The 19,188-nt window shown below is 38.7% G+C and overlaps 4 protein-coding genes across 4 annotated transcripts; 3 read left to right on the top strand and 1 right to left on the bottom strand.

Annotated features, from left to right (window-relative positions):
• Positions 1-217: 217 nt before the first annotated feature.
• On the bottom strand, positions 218-4,407 carry dynlt2b (dynein light chain Tctex-type 2B). Its single transcript, XM_053430601.1, has 5 exons — positions 4,235-4,407; positions 2,600-2,733; positions 1,641-1,710; positions 722-785; positions 218-625 (listed from the first exon to the last, which is right to left on the bottom strand). The coding sequence occupies exons 1-5, from the start codon at positions 4,279-4,281 to the stop codon at positions 578-580; spliced, it is 363 nt and encodes a 120-aa protein (XP_053286576.1). The 5' UTR covers positions 4,282-4,407; the 3' UTR covers positions 218-577.
• A 3,752-nt stretch (positions 4,408-8,159) lies between these two features.
• On the top strand, positions 8,160-10,323 carry LOC128448330 (receptor-transporting protein 3). Its single transcript, XM_053430927.1, has 2 exons — positions 8,160-8,456; positions 9,105-10,323. Exons 1-2 carry the CDS (start codon positions 8,308-8,310, stop codon positions 9,433-9,435), a joined length of 480 nt encoding a protein of 159 aa, XP_053286902.1. The 5' UTR covers positions 8,160-8,307; the 3' UTR covers positions 9,436-10,323.
• Positions 10,324-12,298: 1,975 nt separating this feature from the next.
• On the top strand, positions 12,299-15,302 carry LOC128448329 (receptor-transporting protein 3-like). Its single transcript, XM_053430926.1, has 2 exons — positions 12,299-13,473; positions 14,114-15,302. The coding sequence occupies exons 1-2, from the start codon at positions 13,325-13,327 to the stop codon at positions 14,442-14,444; spliced, it is 480 nt and encodes a 159-aa protein (XP_053286901.1). The 5' UTR covers positions 12,299-13,324; the 3' UTR covers positions 14,445-15,302.
• Positions 15,303-17,289: 1,987 nt separating this feature from the next.
• Positions 17,290-18,825, top strand: LOC128448328 (receptor-transporting protein 4). The gene is made up of 2 exons (XM_053430924.1): positions 17,290-17,647; positions 18,279-18,825. The coding sequence occupies exons 1-2, from the start codon at positions 17,499-17,501 to the stop codon at positions 18,604-18,606; spliced, it is 477 nt and encodes a 158-aa protein (XP_053286899.1). The 5' UTR covers positions 17,290-17,498; the 3' UTR covers positions 18,607-18,825.
• The last annotated feature ends 363 nt before the right edge of the window (positions 18,826-19,188 follow it).

Raw genomic sequence — 19,188 nt, 5'->3', positions numbered from 1 at the left:
TACCCGTTATGACCAGAGACAAATACTGACCTCTACTGTACTCCTGAGTCAAGCACCCAAAGTATTGTACAAATACACAATATACTGCATTACAGTAATTTGTTTTTACTGTGTTTTTGCAGCTGAAAGTGCAGCTGTAATTGTTCTATAACACTTGTGAGCACAAGCAGCCCACTAACCTTGCATTTCTGCTAAACAAGGAATAAAATGATCTGGAAAAGTTTGAAGACACAATTTTAATCTGTTCACTTTCAAAAACATAACTGGTCTTTTAAATAAAATAATTTTTCAAAATAAAATGTGGTAAAGTTACAGTTTCACTGATGGGTGTCAACGTCTGTTGTGTTCTTCAATAAAAAATAACATTTCATGAACATGTTGAGGATTTCCACACCCAACGTGACAACAAATATTTCAACACCATTTGGAACATGTTAACGTCAACAATGTTAACAACAGTTAAGGAGTCAAAGCCAACATTCTTTGATCTACAACATTACACTTTATCTACAATAGAGGCCAGTCTTTCCACTCTCATCCTGCAAGGACAGGAAATCCTGGTAAACTCGTCCCGTCCTCAGTAATGATAGCTTCCGAAAACTGCCACCAAACAGAACAAGCTGTCCTGTAGAGGCAAAACACAGAATTTTAGAATATCTGTCCTATAGTAATTTGCCCCACACCCCCATCACAATTAAGTGACCTGAGCAAAAGCACCTACGTTCAAATAAATATCTTCTGCATAGTTGTCTGAGTCAGCATCCCACAAGCACCTGGAGGACATCCTAGTAAAACACAAGAGGAGATCGAGCTGAGTCACAATGGTCATGGACTCATACATTGAAATACATCTGAACTCCTGTCTGGGAAACTCTGCATAATGTAAAGAATTACAGAAAAACCTTGTAAAAAATACTACTTTATTATGTTAACAGAGTAATATAATTTACCCTCACTGTTTTGGTTGAAAGTCAGAGGAAGGTTGATGCTATGTTCATTATTAGATATTATATCCAGCCCCAAAAAGGAATTGTGTAAAGTCAATAAAAAAATAAACAAACCCACTTCATTATTAACACATTTTAAATTTCCTTTTCGAGGCTATCTCCAAACGTTGAGTTTATAAACATGAATATGACTAAATTATTGAAAATTGTTATCTGTAAGCAACTGCTTAGTTATTACTTGAATATTGATATTTTAAAACCATAATCACGCAACAACAGCAAAGGCTTCACTTCATACATTAGTTAAATATTGCTGTGGGCTCAGTGCCACCAAGAAAATAAACTGGATTCCTAAAAGATAATTTAATAAAAGTACAGAGGAGTAAACAAACACTCACACTGGGGAAAAAAACATGCTTTTAATGTTATACTATGTTATCTGGGGAACATGTGTGTAGAAGTAGTTGACAGAAGACCTAGAGGGAGCCAGAGATTTTCTGGTTTACAGTATTTTCATTTCTACAGCAATAATCTTGTCAACAGAGCAGCACACTCTCAAATCCAATGTGCTGTAAAGTGCAACAAGTTTTACACCCGCTTTCCCCAAAATAACATAGTACACTGCAGAATATAGTAAAAAGTGCCACAAAAGTGGCAGTTGCTTTTGTGTACCAGTACCAAATGATCACTCACTTGACTCCCTGTCCTCGTTGTTCTCCAATGACAACCTGCACAACGAGCTTATATCTGTCAAATCCAGCATCTGTTGAGGAGGAGAAAATAAGTTGTAATAATGCGCATCAGCAAGTATCCAAATATCGAGAAGGGACGATACAAGGGATAGGTATTGATATGCTACATTTACTGTGTAGGATTCATGGTTTTTAAGAGGCAGCAGGAAGGTGGACATGAGTGCACAGGGAGGTCTGTGATATTATTAGAGGGGATGAGGGATATAAAAAAAAGAGGCACAGATAGGGGAGCTTTCAGGCCGGAGGGTAAATGTAGCAGGAACAATACAGGTTGGCAAGAACATGACAACCTGCATACTGCTGGTATGGATACTATGAGCTGTTTAGGGAATTGGGAATAGGTGAGATGTTGTTGAAGTCAAGTAGGATAGAGTGATAGAGAGTGGTTAAAACAAACAGACAGAGACAAGAAGTGTGATATTAATGAAACATTTGACTAGTTAGTTTTGCTTTAATGGGAGATTTCTGAGGGACAGTTTTGAACCATATTGAACCATGAACCATAAATCATAACAATGCAATTTACATTACTTGAAGAAACAAGCATTTCCCAATGTCTCTAATAGTCTACGTCAAAATCCCAAATCTCACATTTAGCCTTTCAGAGTGTTCAAAGCAAACATGTTCGGTCCGTGTAGTTTAATCCAGTTTTATTTTGATTTGGGTTTAGGACATTGGGGAATGCGTGTGTCTCAGTTATATGGATGACATTGTTATTACAGCGTCGACTTAGCACAGGTACCTCAGGATTTTGTGATTGTTCAGATGGAAAGTACATGAATCTCATTGTTGAAAATCAGAGCAGGATTCTTTAACCGTGAACATGTTTCTGGGTCCTCTGACCCTCTGAGTAAATAACACCAGAAAGTAAAAAAAAACAACTAAAAAAGCCTCTCTCACTCTTCACTTTTTCCTTAACAGAGTCTGCCAGTGTTTTGGACAGCTGTGGGACCTCCTCTGGGTCATACTGCACCCCAGACAGCTTCTCCCTCACGATTTCACGAATGCACTCCTTCACAACGGCTGGTTTAAATCTGGAAGATTTAACAGTGAGAAGAAACGAGGCAGGAAGTTAAATTTATTCAGCTTTAACTGGTCACAGTGGGAACAAATAATCAGCCTCCCTAAGTATGAGGCCACATATGACGATCTCTGCCAGGGAGGTTGTTTGCATCTGCATGCGTCTATAGGTCTGATATTTAGCAGGATTATACAAATACTACAGTATGAAACTTGGTGGAAGGATGTGGTATGGGTCAGGGTAAAACCCATTAAAATTCTGTGCACTTCCGGATCAGGGAGCGGAACCAGGGTTTTATTTTTACCTCTTTATTAAATATTGGGTTTTTTAACATTGATTTAAATAAAATAAAAACTAAACAATGAATGGTTTCTTAATGAAAAAACTTTTGGCATGTGGAGTAATATCACAGGAGTGATATCTGAGAGTGGGTGCAATCCGCTGCAGATCAGAATGAAAATGTGGATCTAGTGAGTTTGATAGTGGTTTCATGAGGGGACTGTGGTTGAAATCTCAAAATGACTACTGGTTGTTTCCCTTCAGTGCTCTAACACTGCATGTGAGGAACATCCTGTATGTACAGTAACACAAACTTACCATTTTTATATGATATTATTGGGAGATAACTTCGGATTTTTAATAGCGAATTAAATTGAGTGCATTAAAGTATTTGGTGACTTGGTGCAGGGTTCATATACATTTTGACCAATGGATTTCCATGACTTTTCCATGACTTTTCAATAACTTTAAAGCAAATTTCCATGACCAAACATTTTGTGAAATCTCGGTTTATAGATGAAAAAGTGACAAATTTGTATTTAAGCTCACAATGACAATTTCAAAGCACACAGTAAACCTTAAATTCGACAAATGAATGAGACAAGAGTTTGATTGAGGTCTTTGTCTGTTGTAACCCTTGCATGTACTTTTCCATTTGTAGCCAAGCATGGTTAAATCTACACTTCCCTGGCATAGTGCATTAGGCCGGCTGCTTCCCCACCGAACTTTTCAATTAGTATGAGAGCATATGCCCGCTTATATTTTGAGCTTATTTCTTTTAAAAACAAATTATTTAAAACTCAGCGTAAATTAAGACATGAAAATATGAATATAACAAATTCCCCCAAAATTGGTTAGGGATGTACAATACGTGGGACACTTGTAGGCACTTTACCGTAAAGCAAAATGCCTTTAATTATCTCACACTTGTGGTTAGGGATCTGCAATACTTGGGACACTTGTAGGCACTTGGTGTAATGTCACTATATTGATAAGTGATGTTACTACACAGGGCATTCGATTCTTAACTTTTACCACTTCTTCATACATGTGTACTCACAGCTAACGGTACGAGCCACCCGACCTGACGCTAGAATAAACACTTCATCCTGGTCTAAGTGGTTTCATCTTAAAACGCCACAGGAAACGGGTAGTTACTATGGAGATGCTAACACAGCAGCTAACCCTGTCCACCAGAGGGTTCCGCTGAAAGCTGTTTATCTCGAGCGACTCACTTGTGCTGATGATGAGGTCTGATGAGGAAAGTGTCCGACGACTCCATGTTGAGTCAACGTTAGAGCCACAGCAGCACAAAGGACATTCAAACAGACATGTCGATGTTAGCTCAGTGAGGACAAGCTCAACAAGTGGCAGCTCGTAGAGGCACTTCCGGTTCCAACAGAAACGGCCACTGATGCGTAGAGGCAGCTGCCTGTGATACTTCACTGTTTAAAGAGAGCCTCCTTTGTTTCAACAGGGAGAGCCACTAAAGCTGTTTGAGATTTATTCAATGAGATACTGGTTCATGAAAGTTTATGAGATGAAAAAAATACAAATAATGTTGCTTTTGATGACAGATAGACGTTAAACATGTGTAAATAAAACATTGTTTATGTTTGAGTAATTTTTGCAAATGCAGATCATAATAACCAAATTAAAGCATTGTCTATTGCAATGACATACTAAGGTAAATGTTAACCTTAACTTAAATTGGAATCTTAAAAAGGGCTACAGAGCTGCAATGAAAGACACAAACTCAGTTAAGTGACTTAAATGTTTTAAAATCTTTGCGGGTTTCAAGGCACAGAGATTCATTGGCTGATGATACATTAATAACAGGTTCTCACCATCATCATTTCAGACAGAGGAGTAAAGTCTCAGCCAATCTGAGTCATTTTATGTAACTCATTGATTACACAGAAAGACAAACCATTCCCGTTGGCGTCAGAAACTGGTCATATCACCTCGGCAGCTTTGACATGATTTGCCCAGAGACTGTTCCGTGTACCGGAAAGTACAACTGACTTATTATTTGTAATATAAAACACTACAGGCTAGCACACCTTGAAATTGTCTCTACCGCGAGACCTAAAGCTGCGAGACTAAAGACAAGTGAAGGAGGGACATTTTCTACTAATTTTGCAGATACATGGAAACTAGATAGAATCCTTTAATAGTCCCACAGTGGGGAAATTTGAGAACAGAACTAACAATCCATTCAGAAAAATAACTGATTTACATATCTGCAGAAAAAGACCAGATATTGAATAGGATAAAGATATGCTCAATAGCCCACATAAATATACATGTGGAAATACCGGAATGTACAGATGGTAATGCAGTGAAGAGTCCACTTGTCACTTGTTGCATATTGTTACAGTGCAAAGTAATAATGATGTCCTCAAAAGTTGTTGGACTTCAGAAAATGTAATATAGCCTACATGTATCCAACGGTAATATCACTTAATTTTGAAATGCAGTTCAAAAATACTTAAGAAACAAAAATAATCTTTGCCTTTTACTCCTTGATCATCAGCGAAACGTAGCATGGGTCGCCTAAGCGCTCATGCTCATTTTGTGCTGACTATAGTCAACTTCTTTTTCCATGCACACTGGATTTGTTTGGCTTTGAAAAATAAGATTATGTCATTTGTTCTGTGTCGCTGTTAGGAATCTGAGGTGTGGCACAGGCACATCTCATCAATTGATCAGCAAACAAAACTAAAATAGTTAACATGGCATGGGCCCATAAAATGCTTAATAAATCTTATTCAAGCTACTAAAACCTTGATTTTGGAATTCGGGCCATTTTTAAATACAGACATTGACAGCTGCCTCACATCGTGGCACCTGCCTTTACAAATCAGTGGCAGTTTCTGTTTCCACCGGAAGTGCCTCTCCGAGCTGCTGTCTCGCTAGTCTTTGCTCAGTTGTGGCTGTTACCATAGCGACGATCAACACCAGCTTCCCGTTTCAAAATAAGAGTATGTTGACCCCGTTGATGATGTAATACCAACCAGGAATTCGTTGGTTATTTCCTTTCAATTTAGTCATGAAAATGTAATTCGTCATTTTAAAATGGGTTATTTCTTCCTCTGCTAAAACAAGAAAACACTATGATATCTTTGACATCAGTTAAAATAATGATAACAAGAATCACTGTGACAAATGTGGTCTATTGCCAAGTAGGTTTATACACGGAATCAGCTGTGATATGATAGTGCAATAATGAATTGAACATTTTTAAAACAGTGCAAAATATTATGAACACTAGATTGTAGAAAAAAGGGGAGGTTGGCGATTGAAACGGTTGATATTAACAGTTTGACATTGTGACCCTCAAAGGATAAGCCCTATAGATAAAGGATGGATGGAAATAATAAGAATAAAGACATTTATGATCACAGAATAACGTTTATTCATACCTGGAAGCTGTCCAGTGTTATGACTGATCTGTCTGAGGTTTGGGGTTAAGGCCCGAGGGTGCATCTCCTTTAGGTTTCTCAAATGTCAACCACTCTACTAAGAAAGGCTCAACCTAAACCTTCTATCTAATCCTTTCCGTATCTTGTACTCTATATGAATTTCTGACTTCATCAGTGTGAGAGGAACCAAAAATACCTGCTTCTGATCTTTGTTCTCATTGTTCTGTCTCTTCCGAGGAAAAAAGCCTTTTTTTTGTGATACAAGGATCGTCTGAAATGTCACAACTACCTCCTCCATCTCTTTTATTTCACCCTCGCTTCCTTTAAGCCCATCGTGAAGTAGGGTGATATTCATAGAAGTCACATCCAAGTCGCAGAGGTCGTTTTCTTGATTTCTGAACCCAGCCTCTTTCAAGGCCTGTTCAGCTGCAATCAAATCAGAACATACAAGTATCTCCTGGTTTCACTTCCCTGACAAGAATCCAAAAAGACCAGATACGGTCCAATAATCGGTTTCAGGCTCTGATAGCCGCACGGAGACTGGAAACTTTACATCCAAATTGCCCATTTCTCAGTTTTCACTCCTCCTGCTTAGTGAAATAAAACGTGGATGGATGTTTCCACAATAAACTGTACGTATTAAAATCAATGGTTTTTTGTATTCAATCACAAATATTTGAGTATGTATCATATGCAGGCCAAGTTAAAATATCTTTATAATAACAAGGTTTCCTCCTGATCTACACTAAATCCAGTACTGGACAACACTCACTCGCAAAACAACACAAATCAAATGAGGTTCTTTCAAATCTACATGATGCTTTATTCTTATCATTAAAGATAATCATTTGAAATCATGCTCGTATCAGAAAGACAGAGGGGTCAACCCTGTTTGCTCAGTTTAATTGCTGCAGAAGCAGCGGGAAAAGGCCATAAAATGTCTGATTACACTGGAGCCAAAGGTTGATTTAACCCCTATCTGTATTGATTCCTCATTATCTAGAGGCCCTTAATAAGGTACTATTACAAATGACTGTAATTCAATTACTTTCCCTTCAATCATTAAACCTGCGAATGAGCAATCAGACCTTAATGCTTTTTTTATTGGTTTATTACAATGAGCTTCCATGCATATACATGATTCCTCCATCAGCAATTTGCAAACTGTGACGTCCATGAAAAGGGTGTGTGGTTGTTAGACACAGCAGACTGCACCATAAGATGGACTGTTTGAAGGGTGCAGTGCAGAAAACCTCCAGTAGGCAGCACTACTGCACAAACAAAACAATATGGAAAACTGAAGCCCTTAGTTTCTATTTCCCAAGCAGCCTGACTCGAGTCAGCTATTCGGGTGCTTCTCTTCTTGGCAAATAAGGACAAATAAACCAGAGTCCGTCAGTAAATCCACACAACTCATAATTATTTTGTGTGTGACGATGAAACAAATTAAAAAAGTTGTTGGATTCTGACCTCCGGATATAAGGGACCACAATGACTCATCAAAACAGAGAGCAGTTCAGTTCGTTCTGTCAAACAGGAGCATATTCATCTTTTTCACAGCTGGCCCAAGCAGTGACTAATGTTTATTATCAACATCTGTCATGACAACACAAAACTCTCCTCACCCTCCTCCTCCCCACCATTATAAAACTAAGTTTAAGGAATCCAATGTTAAGTTTCATTTCTCTGTAAGTATCTGTGACAGTGCCACATCACTTCCTGTTGGCCGGAGGACAAAAACATATAAATAAAAGATCTGCCCACACAAGCATCAGTAGCAGTAAAGTTGACCAGGCTGACGTGTTGTCCTCTCAAACTTTCTTTTACTGCACTGATCAGCTGTCAGAGTTTACTGAACCACCAGCTCCACCGGCACTGACAGGATGGATCTGGAAGAGTGGAGGTCTAACTTCAAGATCGAAGCTGACGGTCTCCTGCATGGAGACACCTGGAATCTGGAGTTTGATTCCAGTATTCACCCTGAACATCCTCAGCCCGGATGGAAGGAGTACATCAGGAAGACCAGTGCAAGGTCAGTGTACTGGTAAACACTGCAGAGGATTCTGGTAGACTTCAGATACTACATGACATTTTGTAGGTTAACCTCTAAAAATAGGTAAAAAATATTTATTTTATTTCATTGTTTACATTTTGATCATTATTTACATTTCCAAATGTGAGGCATATACCACATCTATCATACACAAGTTTTTTATTTGAAGATATCTATTACACTCTGTAAGGATCATAATGAGATTAAAGCTGTTGAAATAGAAATGAACAGGGGATAATGTCACACAAGATAAAAGACTTTCTGACAGACTTTTATACCTTCATTTCAAATGTGACTTTTGTTCAAGTATTAGCATGTATGTATGTGTTATCGTCCTCACATCTTTGTGAGGACAATTCTGCCAGGATGTTTTCCTGCAGCAGAGATATTGGCTGTTCTTAGATTTTGAACCAGACAAATAAATACTATTGAAACAGCAGCCACACAGCTAGACATGTAATCAAATATAGATAATATCTGTGTCGCTATGGTTTGAATAAGAGATGTATGATGTAAAGTTATATTTAAATAGTGGGTGAGACTAAGAGGAGAGGCCTGTTGAAGGAAATCTATACTACTATCAGTTTCATATCCACACTGTGTATTAATCCATCTGTCTATCTGAAGGTTTCAGTGCAGCCTGTGTCGAAGGGGCTGGCCCTCCAACCGAGTGATGGTGTACTTCCACATGCAGCTGGAGGGCAGCACTGGCACCGTCAAAGTGAAGCGCTTTCGTCAGAACTGCAAAAGGTGCCACAATGCCCCAATGGTGGATCCCATCGTAGAGCCGGAGAACATCACCATCCTCATGAAGAACCTGGTGAAGAAGATAAGAATTAAGTGCTACAACGAAGACCTGGATCAAGGCAACTACAATTACACGAAGATCGAAGTCAAAAGTCCCCACGAGCCTGCCCACTGCGAGGGATGTATTCAAGGCTTCTGTACAAAAGAGTGAACCACGCTTTGTGATCACACAGTTTTGTGCCGTTGCTTTTGGCATCGCTTTTCACTCTGTTTTGTTTATAAATGTACCTAAAAATAATACCTTGCCCATATTTAATATCCCAGGTTGTAGGGGTGTGTTGTTTTGAGATTGTAACAAGAGTTTTTAAATTTGTTGTTATGCTCTTATTAAATTATGATTTGCAAAAAAAACTCTCTCTCTCTGTCTCTCTACTCTTCGTACGACGAAACAAGCGTTTTTATCAACTTATTTCAAATGAAAACATTGACTAAATCTGACTTATCTTTCTATTGTCCTATACAGTGGAGGCAGAGGTGTGGCGTAGAGAAACGGAAAATATTGGATGATATGAAAAGAGAAGTGTTTTAATGTTGTAGAAGAAATGTGAATGTTGTGCAGAGGTCTTGTCTGTGCATTAGTCAATATAATCAAAACTTCTGTGTGTGATGTCAAATTAAAACAGTAGGATTTGGTCTCCGGGCATAAGTGACCATGTTACCCATGTAAACAAAGAGGAGTTACACTTTCATATTCTGTGTGTAAATGTATTTGTATTTAGCTTTTTCACAATTAGACGGTTTGATGACTATTTGGTGTTGACATCGAGCTGAGCAACATGACCCTTCAGTGCTCCTCCCTGGTCATTATCTAACCGAAAACTTAAGTTTCGTTTTCCTCTAACTGTTGGCAGGACGACATCACTTTCAGTTTGCTGGACAGGACAAACAGCCCCATTGTGCAAAAAGAGAAATGTTGAACAGGCACAGGCATCTTTCTCATAAGCTGTTCATTTAGTTTACACATCAGCTGACTTTAGAGCCACCTGGACCACTTGTACAGACAGGATGAAGCACACAAATAAAAAAATCCACCCTCAAAGTCTGAACGTGCTCCCTCTGTTTCACATATAAGAACATCACTGTGATGAGCACTGTACAGCCTTGAAGCTTTAACAAATTCAGCAGTGTCCTTGCAAATGGCTCAAAAATATTAGGCACTATTTTACCTGATCTGAGATTTCTCTCAGATCGGGGGGGGGGGGGGGGGGGGGGGATTTAAATCTCCTTAATATTTATCACTTCAAATGAACAGTGCAGCCAACAGGTTTTGACTTCTGTCACATTCAACTTTTATAAAACAAAAAGAACAAACCCTAAAAAAACTAGTGGTTGAGAATTTAATATTATCCAGGATTACATTACATTAAATTTCATTTAGCTGACACTTTTATCCAAAGCAACTTACAATAAGTGCATTCAACCATGAGGATACAAGCCCCGCACAACAACAATCAAGAAAGTTAAAAAAAATTCAAGAAAGCTCCAGTGAAGAAAAATACATTGATTCAAATTCAAACTATTCTCTTTGTAATATAACCTTCGGTCTAAATTGAATTTATTACAATGTAATGATTTAGAACAACATGTTCAGTAGCATATTACTACATCATCATCTACAATGATAAAGTACTTCGGTATATAAACCTGGATTTGTAATTTTAACCAGCAATTTTTACTTCTGTATCATCAATACACTTCATGAAGGGCATAAATCTGTTATTTTGTGCACTGACAAGCAGCAGCAACTTTACTGCTGCTGCTTGTGAGTGCAGATCTTGTATTTATATGTTTGTGTCTTCTGCCCAACAGGACGTGATGTGCACTGTCACAGATACTTACATGAAAATGAAACTTAACATTGTTTTCCTTAAATTTACTGCAGCAGCAGTAAAGTTGACCAGGCTGACTCGTGTTCTCTCAAGCTTTTCTTTTACCGGACTGATCAGCTCTCCGACTTTACTGAATCACCAGCACCACCGGCACGGACAGGATGGATCTGGAAGAGTGGAGGTATAACTTTAATAGAGAAGCTTACGGTCTCCTGCATGGAGACAACTGGAATCTGGAGTTTGATTACAGTATTCAGCCCAAACGTTCTCAGCGTGGATGGAAGGAGTACATCACGCAGACCAGTTCAAGGTCAGTGTCCTGGTAAACACTGCAGGTGATTCTGGTAGACTTCAGATAATACATGATATGTTGTAGGTTAACCTCTAAAAATAAGTAAAAATTGTTCTATTTTTTTTATTATTTACATTTAGATCATTATTTACATTTTCAAATATGAGGCATACTTCATCCATCATACACATGTTTTTTTATTTGAAGATATATATACACTCTGTGAGGATCATAATGAGATTCAAACTGTTGGCATAGAAGGAACAGGGGATAACGTCACACAGGATTAAAAAATAAATACAGAAAGTTAAAGACAAAGAGACTTTTAGACCTTCATTTTAAATTTGACTTTTGTTCAAGTATTAGTATGTATGACTGTGTACTTGTCCTTACATTGTCTTGAGGACCACTTTGAGCAGATCTTCCAAATTGAGCACATTTTGCCAGGATGTTTTCCTGCAGCAGAGATATTGGCTGTTCTTAAACAAACCTAAAAAAACTAGTAGTTGAGAATTTGATATTATCCATGATTACATTACATTAAATTTCATTTAGCTGACACTTTTATCCAAAGCAACTTACAATAAGTGCATTCAACCATGAGGATACACAACAAGAATCAAGAAAGTAAAAAAAAATTCAAGAAAGCTCCAGTGAAGAAAAATACAGTGATTCAAATTAAAACTATGCACTATATAATATTAACCCTCTAGTCTAAATCGAATTCACAATGTAACGATTTAGAACAGCATGTTCAGTAGCATATTACTACATTATCATCAACAATGATAAAGTACTTAAGTATGAAAACCTGAACTTTTACTTTTAACAAGCAATTTTTACTTCGTTATCATCAATACACTTCATGAAGGGCATAAATCGGTTATTTCCAGGACGGAGGGGGGAAGGGATGCGGACCCCCGTCTCCTCTGTTCTAAAGGTATGATAAAGCTGTATAGAAGTACACTATGGTACAGTGCAGTGCACAGGACATTACACTATGGTATGGTACAGTAAGGTACAGTACAGCAGGCCTACAGACAGAGAGATATGGATGAGCCAGTTATTTTGGAAACAAGTGGAGAGATGAAGTTAAAATCAAGCTCTTTTCTACGATCACCAAAAACATGTTACGAAGAAGAAAGGAGCAAAACTTCAACTGATCTGTAGGAGGAGCGAGTCAAGATCCCTCAATCAGCAACTAGCAAACTGTGATGTCCATGAAAGGATGTGTGGTTGTTAGACAGAGCAGACTTTGCACCAAAAGATGGACTGTTTGAAGGGTGCAGTGCAGAAAAGCTCCAGTAGGTGGCACTACTGCACAAACAGAACAACTATGGAAAACTGAAGCCCAATATTTATATTTCCCAAGCAGCCTGATTATAGTCAGTTATTCAGGTGCTTCTCTTCTTTGAAAATAAGGACAAATAAACCAGAGTCCATCAGTAAACCCACACAACTCATAATTATTGTGTGTGTTACCTTGACATTTTTTTTTTAATGTTGTTGGATTCTGACCTCTGGATATAAGGGACCACAATGACTCATCAAAACAGAGAGCAGTTTAGTTCGTTCTGTCAAACAGGAGCATATTCATCTTTTTCACAGCTGGACCATTCAGTGACTAATGATAATCAACATGTCATAACAGCACAAGCCTCTCCTCACCCTCATCCTCCAAACCATAATATTACAAATTTTAAGGAATCCAATATTTAGTTTCACTTTCCTGTAAGTATCTGTAACAGTGCAACATCACTTCCTGTTGGCCGGAGGACAAAAACATAAGATCTGCACTCACAAGCATCAGTAGCAGTAAAGTTGACCAGGCTGACGTGTTGTCCTCTCAAGCTTTTCTTTTACTGCACTGATCAGCTGTCAGACTTTACTGAACCACCAGCACCACCGGCTCTGACAGGATGGCTCTGGGAAGGTGGAGGTCTAACTTCAAGAGCGAAGCTGACGGTCTCCAGCGTGGAGACACCTGGAATCTGGAGTTTGATTCCAGTATTAACCCCAGACGTCCTCAGCCCGGATGGAAGGAGTACATCACGCAGACCAGTGCAAGGTCAGTGTCCTGGTAAACACTGCAGGGGATTCTGGTAGACTTCAGATACTACATGATAGGTTGTAGGTTAACCTCTAAAATTAAGTAAAATTATTTATTTAATTTTATTATTAACATTTTAGATCATTATTTACATCTCCTAATGTGATTCATCTATCATACGCATGATTTTTTATTTGAAGTTATATATTACACTCTGTAAGGATCATATATGAGATTAAAACTGTTGGCATAGAAATGAACAGGGGATAATGTCACACAGGATAACAAAATTTAAACAGGAAGTTAAAGACTGACAGTCTTTTAGACCTTCATTTTAAATGTGACTTTTGTTCAAGTATTAGTATGTATATACGTGTACTTGTCCTTACATCTTTGTGAGGACCATTTTGAGCATAGATCTTCCAAAGTGAGGACATTTTAGCCAGGATGTTTTACTACAGCAGAGATATTGGCTGTTCTTAGATTTTGAACCAGACAAATAAATATTTGAAAAATATTTAAACAGCAGCCCCACAGCAAGACATGTAATCAAATATAGATAATATCTGTGACTAAAAGGAGAGGCCTGTTGAAGGAAATTTACACTACTGTCAGTTTCATATCAAGACTGTGTTTTAAACCATCTGTCCATCTGAAGGTTTAGTTGCAGCCTGTGTGGAAAGCGCTGGTCCTCCAATAATGTGATGGTGGTCTTCCACATGCACCGGAAGGGCCGCACGGGCACTGTCAAAGTGAGGCGCTTTGGTCAGAAGTGTCAGAAATGCAGCAATGCCCCGATGGAGGATCCCAGCATAAACAAGACGAACATCTGCACCCTCATGAGGAACCTGGTGAAAAAGATTAAAAATAATTGCTACAATGCAGCCCTGCAGGGCCGCGAATACCCTTACAATAAGCTTGTTGTCACAAGTCGCCACAAGCCTGCTCACTGCGAGGGATGTATTCAAGGCATCTGTACAAAAAATTGACCCGCGCTTCATGATCGTAAATTTTTGTGCCGTTGCTTTTGGCATCGATTGTAACTCAGTTTCTTTTATAAAATCGATCCTGGGGGGGAGGGGTGTGTTGTTTTGAAATTGTAACATGAGTTTTTGAATTTGTTGCTATGCTCTTATTAAACTGCAATTTAGAAAAAAACTATCTCTTTCTCTGTCTCTCTACTGTTCTTATGATGAAACAAGCGTTTTTATCAACTTATTTAAAATGAAAAGGTTGAGTAAATCTAACTTATCTTTCTATTACCCTAAACAGCGGAGGCAGAGGTGTGGTGTAGATAAAATATGTGCAGATATGAAAAAAGAGAAGTGTTTTAAGGATGTAGAAGAAATGTGAATGTTGTGCAGAGGTCTTGTCTGTGCATTAGTCGATATAATCAAAACTTCTGTGTGTGATGTAAAATTAAAACAGTAGGCTTTGGTCTCCGGGCATAAGTGACCATGTTACCCATGTAAACAAAGAGGAGTTACACTTTCATATTCTGTGTGTAAATGTATTTTTATTTAGCTTTTTCACAATAAAACGGCTTGATGACTATTTGGTGTTGACATGGAGCTGAATAACATGACCCTTCAGTGCTCCTCCCTGGTCATTATCTAACCGAAAACTTAAGTTTCGTTTTCCTCTAACTGTTGGCAGGACGACATCACTTTCAGTTTGCTGGACAGGACAAACAGCCCCATTGTGCAAAAAGAGAAATGTTGAACAGGCACAGGCATCTTTCTCATAAGCTGTTCATTTAGTTTACACATCAGCTGACTTTAGAGCCACCTGGACCACTTGTACAGACAGGATGAAGCACACAAATAAAAAAATCCACCCTCAAAGTCTGAACGTGCTCCCTCTGTTTCACATATAAGAACATCACTGTGATGAGCACTGTACAGCCTTGAAGCTTTAACAAATTCAGCAGTGTCCTTGCAAAATGTTCAAATGATTTTGCACTATTTTACCTGATCTGAGATTTGTCTTTAATGGAGGCCATAAAGGGACAACACTTTATACAGGGGGGGAATATTCTTCTTAATATGTATCAGTTCAGTTGCTGAAAAAGCGCTGTAGACTCACAGCCAAACTAGAAGAAAAGTTAACAACTGGAACACCTTTAAGTGGCGGAAATACAAATGATTCCCTTGGGCAGAAGAGATTTTTTATTGCTTGTCAACCTTCAAGGAAATGTGCGATGTACAAATATATATATATATATTAAAGTGAAATGGATATACCAGAAAAAAGGAAAGATTAAATACAATGCGCAGACTGTGACAGATAAAAGATAAATTATCACTACCGAACAGAACAGTGCAGCCAACAGGTTTTGACTTCTGTCACATTCAAATTAAAAAAAAAATTAAAAAAAAATTGTAGATGATAATTTGATATTATCCAAGATTACATTGCACTACATTACATTTCATTTAGCTGATGCCTTTATCCAAAGCAACTTACAATAAGTACTTTCAACCATGAGGGTACAAACCCAGAACAACAAGAATCAAGAAAACACAATTTTTCTTCAAGAAAGCTCCAGTGAAGAAAAAATACAGTGATTCAAATGAAAACTATGCACTATATAATATTAACCCTCTAGTCTAAATCAAATTCATTACAATGTAACGATTTAGAACAGGATCTTCAGTAGCATTATCATCTAGAATGATAAAGTACTTTGGTTTGAAAGCCTGCATTTTTTATTTTAACAAGCAATTTTTACTTCTGTATCATCAATACGCTTCATGAAGGGCATAAATCTGTTATTTCCAGGACGGAGGGGGGAAGGGGTGCGGACCCCTGTCTCCTCTGTTCTAAAGGTATGATAAAGCTGTATAGAAGTACACTATGGTACAGTGCAGTGCACAGGACATTACACTATGGTATGGTACAGTAAGGTACAGTACAGCAGGCCTACAGACAGAGACATATGGATGAGCCAAAATTATTTTGGAAACTAGTGGAGAGATGAAGATAAATATCAAGCTCTTTTCTACGATCACCAAAAACATGTTACGAAGAAGAAAGGAGCAAAACTTCAACTGATCTGTAGGAGGAGCGAGTCACGATCCCTCAATCAGCAACTAGCAAACTGTGATGTCCATGAAAGGATGTGTGGTTGTTAGACAGAGCAGACTTTGCATCAAAAGATGGACTATTTGAAGGGTGCAGTGCAGAAAAGCTCCAGTAGGTGGCACTACTGCACAAACAAAACAACTATGGAAAACTGAAGATTAAGATGAAGATGCATTTATTAGTCCCAAACACATGCACAGGCACACTCATGCAGGTAGGGAAATGTTTCTCTGCTTTTGACCCATCTGGTGCAGGACACACAGAGGAGTGAGCGACCATGTACGGCGCCCGGGGAGCAGATGTTGGGGGAGTAAGGTGCCTTGCTCAGGGGCACTAGACAGGGTAGGGAGAATGGATTTTTGGACAGATCAATCCAGGTTCGTCTTTTTGTTGTTTCTCCGTGGAAGCCCAATATTTATATTTCCCAAACATCCTGATTATAGTCAGCTATTCAGGTGCTTCTCTTCTTTGCAAATAAGGACAAATAAACCAGAGTCCGTCAGTAAATCCACACAACTCATAATTATTTGTTGTTGGATTCTGACCTCCAGATATAAGGGACCACAGTGACTCAACAAAACAGAGAGCAGTTCAGTTTGTTCTGTCAAACAGGAGCATATTCATCTTTTTCACAGCTGGACCATTCAGTGACTAATGTTTATAATCAACATCTGTCATAACAACACAAAACTCTCCTCACCCTCCTCCTCCCCACCATTATAAAACGAAGTTTAAGGAATCCAATGTTAAGTTTCACTTTCCTGTAAGTATCTGTGACAGTGCCACATCACTTCCTGTTGGCCGGAGGACAAAAACATATAAATAAAAGATCTGCCCACACAAGCAGCAGCAGCAGTAAAGTTGACCAGGCTGACGTATTGTCCTCTCAAGCTTTTCTTTTACTGCACTGATCAGCTGTCAGACTTTACTGAACCACCAGCTCCACCGGCACTGACAGGATGGATCTGAAAATGTGGATGTCTACCTTCAAGAAAGCAGCCAAAGATCTCCAGCCTGGAGACACCTGGAATCTGGAGTTTGATTCCAATATTGAGCCCAGCTGTCCTGAGCCCGGATGGAAGCAGTACATCACGCAGACCAGTGCATGGTCAGTGTACTGCTGAACACTGCAGAGGATACTGGTAGACTTCAGATACTACATGATAGGTTGTAGAATAACCTCCAAAAATAAGTTAGAAAAAAATATTTTATTTTATTATTTACATTTCGATCATTATTTACATTTCCAAATGTGACGCATGCCACATCTATCATACACATGCTTTTTATGTGATGATATATATTACACTCTGTAAGGAACATAATGAGATCAAAACTGTTGGCTTAGAAATGAAGAGGGGCTAATGTCACACAGGATAAAAAAATTAAAACAGAAAGTTAAAGACAGACAGGCTTTTAGACCTTAATTTTAAATGTGACTTTTGTTCAAGCATGAATGTATGTGTACGTGTCTTACATCTTTGTGAGGACAATTTTGAGCCTAGATCTTCCAAAGTGAGGACATTTTGGCCAGGAGGTTTTCCTGCAGCAGCGATATTGGTTCTTCTTAGATTTTGAACCAGACAAATAAATAATATTTAAGCAGCAGCCCCACAGCAAACACATGTAATCAAATATAGAGAATATCTGTGATTAAAAGGAAAGGCCTGTTGAAGGAAATATACAGTACTGTCAGTTTCATATCCACACTGTGTATTAATCCATCTGTCTATCTGAAGGTTTAAGTGCAGCCTGTGTCCAAGGGGCTGGCCCTCCAACGTAGTGAAGGTGCTCTTCCAGATGCACCTGGAAGGCAGCACGGGCACCGTCAAAGTGAGGGTCTTTAGTCAGAAGTGCCAGAACTGCAGCAATGCCCCGATGGAGGATCCCATCGTAGAGCCGGAGAACATCACTATCCTCATGATGAACCTGGTGACGAAGATTAGAATTAAGTGCTACAACGAAGACCTGGATGACGTCAAACGCGATCAGAGGAAGCTCGAAGTCAAAAGTTCCCACGATCCTGCCAACTGCGAGGGATGTCGTTTAGGCGTCTGTGGAGACTAAAGTGTGACGCTCCGAGATCGCATAATTTTGTGCCGTTGCTTTTGGCATCGCTTGTAACTCTGTTTTATTAATAAATGGACCTAAAATAATACCTTGCCCAGATTTAATATCCTGGGGGGGAGGGATGTGTTGTTTTGAGATTGTAACAAGAGTTTTTGAATTTGTTGTTATGCTCTTATTAAACTATCATTTCTAAAAAAACTCTCTCTCTGTCTCTCTACTCTTCGTAGGAAGAAACAAGCGTTTTTCCACTTATTTCAAAATGAAAACATTGAGTAAATCTGACTTATCTTTCTATTGTCCTATACAGTGGAGGCAGAAGTGTGGTGTAGTGAAACGGAAAATATTTGCGGATAGGAAAAGAAAAGTGTTTTAAAGATGTAGAAGAAATGCGAACATTGTGCAGAGGACTTGTCTGTGCATTAGTCAATATAACAAAAACTTCTGTGTGTGATGTAAGATTAAAACAGTAGGCTTTGGTCTCCAGGCATAAGTGACCATGTTACCCATGTAAACAAAGAGGAGTAACACTTTCATATGTCTTTAAGCTGGCCTTCCCACTCATTACTGCTTGTCCCCAGA

This window comes from Pleuronectes platessa, chromosome 9 (assembly GCF_947347685.1).
Source record: "Pleuronectes platessa chromosome 9, fPlePla1.1, whole genome shotgun sequence".
In the NCBI taxonomy this organism is placed as follows: domain Eukaryota; kingdom Metazoa; phylum Chordata; class Actinopteri; order Pleuronectiformes; family Pleuronectidae; genus Pleuronectes; species Pleuronectes platessa.
The sequence above is the reverse complement of the archived record's forward strand: the minus strand, read 5'-3'. Positions and strand labels throughout refer to the sequence as shown.

What these genes read in the sequence shown, in the direction of transcription:
- dynlt2b (XM_053430601.1), bottom strand. Translation starts at nt 4,281, where the DNA reads ATGGAGTCGTCGGACACTTTCCTCATCAGACCTCATCATCAGCACAA. An exon ending in CAACGAGGACAGGGAGTCAA is followed by an intron (nt 786 to 1,640) that starts GTGAGTGATCAT and finishes GTGTTTTACTAG; the next exon opens with GATGTCCTCCAGGTGCTTGT. An exon ending in CAGAAGATATTTATTTGAAC is followed by an intron (nt 626 to 721) that starts GTAGGTGCTTTT and finishes TTGCCTCTACAG; the next exon opens with GACAGCTTGTTCTGTTTGGT.
- LOC128448330 (XM_053430927.1), top strand. Translation starts at nt 8,308, where the DNA reads ATGGATCTGGAAGAGTGGAGGTCTAACTTCAAGATCGAAGCTGACGGT. An exon ending in ATCAGGAAGACCAGTGCAAG is followed by an intron (nt 8,457 to 9,104) that starts GTCAGTGTACTG and finishes GTCTATCTGAAG; the next exon opens with GTTTCAGTGCAGCCTGTGTC.
- LOC128448329 (XM_053430926.1), top strand. Translation starts at nt 13,325, where the DNA reads ATGGCTCTGGGAAGGTGGAGGTCTAACTTCAAGAGCGAAGCTGACGGT. An exon ending in ATCACGCAGACCAGTGCAAG is followed by an intron (nt 13,474 to 14,113) that starts GTCAGTGTCCTG and finishes GTCCATCTGAAG; the next exon opens with GTTTAGTTGCAGCCTGTGTG.
- LOC128448328 (XM_053430924.1), top strand. Translation starts at nt 17,499, where the DNA reads ATGGATCTGAAAATGTGGATGTCTACCTTCAAGAAAGCAGCCAAAGAT. An exon ending in ATCACGCAGACCAGTGCATG is followed by an intron (nt 17,648 to 18,278) that starts GTCAGTGTACTG and finishes GTCTATCTGAAG; the next exon opens with GTTTAAGTGCAGCCTGTGTC.